We start from the raw sequence: 8,305 nt of genomic DNA on the forward strand, positions 1-8,305 counted from the left end.
CTTATTAAGTGAAATCAATCAAAGGAAACATATTTGAAACATATTATGTTTTCAAAGGAAACATATTTTAAACATTACCCAATTCACCTAAAATCGAATGAATTGATATTTTTGACATTTATTCGATTTCAAAGTTTAATAGCTTGCTAAAAATATAATTGATTACATTAGTTTAATATATGGATCTGTCTTCGTATCAATCCAAATATTATGATGAAACCATTATTATTACAAATATTCCGAAATTTGATGAAACCAAATCGTTATAAATATGAGTTATAAAGATTATATCAAATAATTATATTCACAAATATATCCCGCACGTATGTGCGGGTCTAAATCTAGTTGTTTTATTAAATCATAAAACAGTGAAATTTTGGTGTTAGTTACAAAATTTTTCATGATTATTATTTGTTATACATTATTTTTTTAACTAGTACACAAATGGTGTTTGAATATAAAAAAAATTGAACTTATAAATTGTGTAAGATTATTATGGGATAAATGTGATTGCGGTATTTCCTATATTTACTTTATTTACAACTGATAAATATCTTATTATTTAATTTTCTATAAATCTAGTTCATGTGTAGATACACTTGAGATTGATCAGCTTCCAATAAATGTTTTTTATTAAAATCTGTTTCCTTGACTATCTTTGGTTTTGGGTATAGTTTTTACAAAATTCATTTTCGTCCAACATGTTAGCGTAATAAAAAGAACCAATGATAGGTATAATAATCATTTCTGATTATCTGAAGATTAACTGATGAATTATTTAGTGTGAAAAGGGAATTAACTAAAATATAGCAAATCACATGGGTGTATGCACTCTGATTCGTGGACTTAAGCACACAGAATAATGATTTTGGATTAAACTAATCACCAACTACTTTCAAAGTTCATAATTGAAAAGTTGTTAATTCAAATAAATCTTTTATGGTTCTATTAGTCTTCATGAGTTGCAGCTTTAGTTATTAATTTATAATTAGACACTGAATTATTGAACGTAGGAAGAATAGGTAGGGGTGAAATTAATTTATTTATTTTTAATAATTTACTAGTTATACTTTAATCCATTGTTTTTATTTTATTTTATCACTAGAATAAAAAGAAGAAGATGCTTTGAATGTGGGGTGGTTTTTGTGTATTTTTAATTAATTATTATTGAAAGAGTAGTTGCATCTCACTCGTTAAAATTTAATGACATTAATAAATTGTTAAAGACATTAAGAAATTGTTAAAGTAATCACAGTGTACATGTGACATACTTTTTATCTCTAAAAATGTTGTATAGTGGCAAATCACTACTAATAGTGTTATATGTTGAACAAAAGCTTATAATTCTCTTTTCGAAACATTTCACAAATCCATTACTTTAAGAATGGTCCATTCCTTTTCGTAATACATTATATTTTCAAGCCATTGCATATTAGGTAATATGTATTTTTCTAACAATCTATTTGAAAAAAAATCTATATCTTTGGACCTTCGGTATTCGAAAACTTGATATCAAGCTAGAACTCGAAAATTTTCGGTGGATTTATATACATTAATTTTGATAGTCAAACACTCACCATATAGCTAGGTCAAAACAATTAAACTATCACGTATAGTAAAACTTTTATAAACTACTACTCGATAAATTAATAATATTTATAAATTAATAATTTAACCTGTTTCAAGTTGGAACTAGTATAATTTTAAACACATTTCGATAAAATAATATTATTTTGAAATTTTTTGTAAATATATAATCCCAGTAATATTATATATTTATATATTATATAAAATTATTAAATACGTGTAAAAATTAGTGAAATATCAAATTTACATTATTTTGTTAGAATTTAATTCTAATAGATTTCATGTATCAAAATTTTATAATGTTTTATTCATTCATAATAAATGTTTTTTTTCTTGTAATTAATGCTACAAAAATATTGATTACAATGATTATTTTTCTTTTATGTATTTCTATAAATTAATAATTATTAATACCTCTATAAATTAATATAATTTTATGGTGCAGGTTTTACTGTAAGATTCTATAAGTAAAAGCTTCATAAGTCAAATCAACGTGCATAAATGAAAACAATTTGATTTGTAATCTTTAATATAAATTCTTATATAAAACCACGATACCTTGAATTGCAAGGCCATGATCACTTGTAATTCAACACACATAATGTTTCTTAACCAGAGAAGTTTTCGTTTATTACACAAGTCTGTTTTATTTCAACAGAACAGTAACACAAAACAAGATCACATTTACTTTTTACTTTACTTTCTTGTGGATCCAATGCTACTACTCTTTTAAGTCATTCAAAAACTCAAGCCTTGGTGTCAATACTCATCGCTTGTGCTTCCTTCTGTGCTCCTTTCTGCGTAAATCAGAAACAAGAGAATTATTACAAGTTCAACAAAAGGCCTTTCCCTATATATGAAACCCTCCTTATTACTGAACTACTATACTTACGTGTGGTTCAAGAAGTTTAGACAACATGTTGCTGTAGAATTTAGCATCTTTTTTGTTGTACTCTTTCACTTTCTCCTTCAACTTCTTATACTCAATCTTCACTTCCCTGGAGAAGAAACTCGATCTTAGAATACATCACAGCTGGAATGAAAGAACTTAGACAAAGAAGTAGTAAAAATGTACTCACTTGTTGTCAGGATCAATTTCAAGAGCTTTCTTAATATCAAGCTCAGCTAAATCGAGATCAGCTGTCTCCATGTACGCATGCGCTCTCCTATACATCGCCTTCACATTTCCACCATCCATCTCCAGCACCTATACACATTCGTTTCATTCATTACTAAGCAGTTCTTCTTCTCTAACTGGAATATCCAAAATTACTACATCTTTTAGTTTTTTACCTTAGTTGACAATTTTGCTGCCTCCTTGTAATCTTTCAGTTTCAGCTTGCAAGCTGCATTGTTCAAGTTACAGGCAATTTTCAAAGCTTTTGCTTTCTTTTTCTCCTCTTCATCAAAGGATGAGTCATATTCTATGTACTTGACACCCTGCAACCAAAATCCTTGACATTAGTTCTGAGTCCAAATATGCAAACATTGTGGATGAACAAGGATCAAATGCAAACCCTCTCGTATCTCTTTGATGCTCTTGCGTATTTTCCTGCCTTGAACAGTGCATTTCCTTCTTCCTTCTTCTTGCCAGCAGCTTCTATCTTTTCCTGTGTGTTCATGTCCCAAGACTCTTTCTCCTGCATCATTCAGAAGAAATATCATTTAGCAACACCAATAATCTTGATTATGAAGAAAGAGATACTCAGAAGGCGCTCTCACCTTGATGAAGGATACCAGCTCGACCTCGTAGGATACAGTTGAATTTGGTGGTATGACAGCCAGCTCCTGCTTTGATTCAGAAGAACCAAAAGCATATTCCGGTGAAATCATGATGAATGCTACCTCACCCTTCTTCATCCCCATCACAGCTTTTTCGAGCCCTTCAATTACTTGTTCTGCAAAGAACACAAATCCTCTGTCACTTTAATATTCACAGTTTGTGAAACGCCATATACAAAGAGGAAACAAGATACCAGTTTCTATATATGTATCTACCTTCATCAGTTTTGAACTCAAATGGCTCCTCTTCTTCTTCATGACCTTTCTTCAGGAACACAGTTCCATCTTGAAGTTTACCAATCAACTTCACTGCAACAAAACAGCACAACCAGGTTATCAGATCAGGTACCTTAATATAGTATAGCTTTTCATATCAGACTCTTAAAGATACTTACATTTAACAACTGCTCCTTCGTTGGGACGCTCATATCCTTCTCCTTCTTTCAGTATTTTCTTAATGACCTTCTTGTCATCTGTCACTTCCACCACAGTCTTCCAAGAAACCAACTCAAGGTCAATCTGAAGAGTCGCATTTGGTGGGATTGCAGCTTGAAAACCGTCAGAAGCTGGTCTTCCAATTTCCCCAAAGCCATCTGTATCAGCCACATACACAAGTCAGACCATATCTAAAATTCACTGCATCGCCGCTAACAAAGGAAAAACACCAATTCATAAAACTCACATTGTGGCTTCACAGTCAGAATAACCTTCTCCCCTCTTTTCATGGTTTTGACAGCCTTAGCAAGCGCAGGACAGAAATGGCCTATTTCAAAAAAATTTCTATTAGATCCTTATTCAAAACCTTGAATCAGAAATAATATCCAGTAAGTAAAATAAAATACTAACCTTCCTTGACAGTGAACTCTGCACCATCAGACTTTCCAACAATGGTGCCATCCTCAAGCCGAGCTTCATACTTGACTGCAACAATATCAAACCATTAAATCAAAATCAGAACCAATGTCTACAAGCTCACGTCTCAAGAGTAAATTCAAGAAAATAAAAAAAAACGCACCGCAAACTTCATCAAGATCCTTTGGCTTCTCCCATTTCTCTCCTTCCACAATTATTTTCTTATACACACCACCATCACCACATATATCCTTAACACTCCTCCACGATATCAACTCCACATCAAACTGAAGAGTAGCGTTCGGAGGAATAGTCGGAGGCGAACCAGTTTCACCATATGCCAACTCAGAAGGAATGGTGAAAACAGCATGTTCACCTTTCTTCATTGTCTTGATCCCTATATCCCATCCTTTTATCACATGCCCTGACACATCCAAAACCAGAGATATTCAAAACTCAAGAACATAACAAAACAATCTATACACAAAATGGTCATTAGCGTCGATTTCACAGGAGATTAACCACATGATAGATCACAGAACGAACTCTTAACTTAAACAGATAAACACAAATCCTCACAAAAAGTGACTACAGTCTCGAAATTGATTCACTAGAAGCTTCCACAGATAACCAAAGCATCACTACACTAATCCAAAAGCTTAATCTAAAACCAGAAAATAGCAAAACAACTTCATCACTTACCTTGCCCAAGAGTGAACTTGAAAGGAGTTCCTCTGTCACGGCTTGAATCAAACTTAGTCCCATCTAACAAAGTTCCAATGTAATGCACTGCAAAAAGAAGACAACAACGGAATCAATCTATGAACATAATCAATCTCAGATCAGATCAGATACATAGTGATTCAAATATATATGTACCTTCAACTTCATCGCCATTCTCAGGCGTATCCCATTTTTCACCTTCTTTAACAAGCTTCTTCTTCAATCCTAATCCCCCGATCTCCTTCTCCTCGCCGATCTTCAAATAAGGAGCAGAGTCAGCTTCGTCTTCAGGGAGATCCATATCCATCTCCTCCGGTTCATCTGCCGGAAACTGCTGCATATCGAAATCGTCTTCCATTTTTCTGATCGAAGTTGAAACTATGAGAGCGAAATCACAATAACAAAGAGCGTATCGAACAAGTGTTTACAAAGATGAGATCGAATTGAGAAATTGTGATGAGATTTTATAGAGAGTGAAGAGAGTGTATTTTGGGGTTTCTCTAGAGAATTCTGATGAAAGATGTGTCTCGATTGTTCCAGATAATACCGTTAGCGTGATTTTTTCTCTCCTTTGAGCGGGTCTCGTCGTGTTTTTTGTTTTTGTTTCTATATAATAAATTAAAATCTTATAATACCGTTAATCTAAAATTTAACCTAATGTATATGTTTCTAATTTGTAACATCTATATATTAATACATTAAAAATCTTTATATTTTATTAATTTATAAAATTATTTGTAAAACCTCTAATACAGTAATGATATGGGAAAGTTAATGTTGATTTTTCTTTAATTTCCATATGAACACCATTATTCTCAAAAACTATAAAACTATTAGTGAATACAATGTGGTTTGTGGTAAATTAATGTATACTAGAGGAGAACCCGTGCTTGCGCACGGTTGAATAATTTTTTTTGTAAAAAAATAAAAACTTGTAGTGTATAAAATATGTATTGTATAAATATTTGGTGTTTTTTTGTATATTTTTATTATATGATTAATAGATAAGGGTGTAGTAATTTTACTATGTTTATTTTTGGGCTTTTATATAAGCACGCATATATTGTAATATAAGTATATATATATATATATATATATATATATATATATATAACCGTATGTGTAATATCAAAAAATATATATATTTAACCGTATTTTTCAAACTTCTTCATATGATCCTTTCTAATAGAAGCTCCCATTTTGTCACCCTATACATTAAAACCCACGATTATAAACTATATGAAGCTTATATAAAGTACATGTGGTAAATGAAAATAAAAGACATACTTTTTCATCCGCAAGAATCAATTCTATTGATTCACCAGACTTAGCTGAAAACATTCTCCAACTATGAAGAATTTTGACTTGAATATGCCATGAGTTTTTGTAAGGTTTCAAATCTTTGAGTGGTGTGAATGAGAGGGGAAGAGCCATAGACATTTTTGCCGAGTAGGGTTTTTAGGTTGCGAGAAGAATATGAGTGAAAAGCAAACGTAGAAACAAAGAGTTCTAAATTATTTGTTTTTGGAATGGAAAATACTTGAATTATGGTAATTTTAAAACGATCTGGGAGTATAATTAGCAGAATATTCTCTAGACGCAATATTCATTCGAAGATGATTGTGGTTAGAATATCTAATCATTTTTTTGAAATTAACGATTGTGATTTGTTTAGTGGAAACTAAAGGCTAAGATCCATTTTCCAATATGTTAGCTAATATTTGATGACTATAGTTCCCTAATTTGATGGGATGATGATAAATTATAATTTGTAATTTAGGTAAGATGTTATTAGATTTCGAAACCGGTAATATATAAATTTCCGAATAAACAACGCAAATTGAGGCCATTGGACTTGCAGATCAACCGATTTAATAAATGCTAAAAATGAACAAATGAGATTAAAGCTTGTGATTAACGGATGTGATTTAACATATTAAACACCGATCTAAAATATGGTAAACAATGAACGAATGAGATTAAAGCATAATCATTAACGGATGTGATTAAACATATTAAACCCGAGTAATAGATCCGAAAGATTAGTTAGATCCGCGTGTTATTAAAGCATGTGATTAACGGATGTGATTAAAAATATTAAACCCGATTAACAGATCCGATTAATTAGTTAGATCCGCGTGTTAACCCAGTTAGAAATGAAAAAAAATTCATTTTAAAACTATAGTGTAAATTCATTGTGTACTTCAGCTTTAATAGTATAGATAGCGCGTGTATATTAGGTTTGATTTTAATATAAATATGCATATATTGTATATTGTTTGGTTTTAATTTGACATGTATATTTTGTATGTAAGTTATTGTGTATTTGAATTTTTTTAAACAAATAGTTTTAGGAAATTTTAGTCGACTAACTGATGTTTGTAAACTCGATAATCTTATTTGTATAATTTTTTTATTATTGTAAACTAATTTGGTCTATAACATTAGAGTTTAATTTTGGATATGGCTAAATAATTGTGTATAGTTTTAAAGCACCCGTTAGGTTCATATTTTTGTTAAAATATGCCCGATCATATTCTTACGGGAGAATAGTTTTATTTCTTTTTGATAAAATAGAAATATTACAAATATTTGTTAATCATTTTTACGGTAAATATATAATTAATATATGATAAATTAATCATTTTTGGCTTGGATCTAAAAATAAATAATTGAAATTCAGCTCGGAGTTTGGCTCTCATTTTTTTTTTCTTTTTATTGATTTTGTCTCGTTACATCTTAAAATATATATTTTTAAAATAATTAATTGCTATGCTTTTAACGTGTAATCACAATTCATGAAATCTTACCAGTTTACATTTATACTCTGTATTTCGTAATCCAGATTTTGAAGACCATTTTTCTTTAAATCCTGCATTTGGCCTATACTCCAATTCGTTATATGAATCTCTTTTCAGGCTTCCCCGGTTTAGACTTCTCTTGCTTAAGCTCCTCCAACTAAATTAAATTGGAATCCTACACAAAATACATAGTTATTATCAGTTTATTTAAGTAAGAAATAATAAAGAATAACTTTATAAACCAAAGGATGAAAGAAATGATAATTTAATTAAAACGCATTGAACAAAACAAAGGAAAAATGATATAGGACTAAAGAAAAAAGAGTAAACAATAACAATGGTATCATATTGTGTAAACGATGGATTATTTATAGTGCTTGAAGTCGGCTACTTAGGTTTGTTAGGTTAGAAGAAAGAATATAGAATATCTTACATTTAAAATTCATCATTGTTGTCAAAGGAAAATATTTCCTCTTTTTTTGTTTGTGTTACACATTTAAAAGAGTTTATTAAAAAGGAAATTATGTGTTAGTCGAGATATTTTAGCCTTTTTTTTGGGT

General features: G+C 30.5%; 1 protein-coding gene across 1 annotated transcript; it reads right to left on the reverse strand.

Annotated features, from left to right (window-relative positions):
* Window positions 1-2,146: 2,146 nt before the first annotated feature.
* On the reverse strand, window positions 2,147-5,458 carry LOC17874634 (peptidyl-prolyl cis-trans isomerase FKBP65). Its single transcript, XM_006280174.2, has 13 exons — window positions 5,101-5,458; window positions 4,924-5,010; window positions 4,385-4,645; window positions 4,216-4,290; window positions 4,052-4,132; window positions 3,765-3,962; window positions 3,586-3,678; window positions 3,310-3,485; window positions 3,105-3,227; window positions 2,881-3,027; window positions 2,667-2,794; window positions 2,480-2,585; window positions 2,147-2,384 (listed from the first exon to the last, which is right to left on the reverse strand). The coding sequence occupies exons 1-13, from the start codon at window positions 5,300-5,302 to the stop codon at window positions 2,334-2,336; spliced, it is 1,728 nt and encodes a 575-aa protein (XP_006280236.1). The 5' UTR covers window positions 5,303-5,458; the 3' UTR covers window positions 2,147-2,333.
* Between the last annotated feature and the right edge of the window lie 2,847 nt (window positions 5,459-8,305).

Source organism: Capsella rubella, unplaced genomic scaffold, assembly GCF_000375325.1.
Source record: "Capsella rubella cultivar Monte Gargano unplaced genomic scaffold, Caprub1_0 scaffold_8, whole genome shotgun sequence".
Classification (NCBI taxonomy): Eukaryota; Viridiplantae; Streptophyta; class Magnoliopsida; order Brassicales; family Brassicaceae; genus Capsella; species Capsella rubella.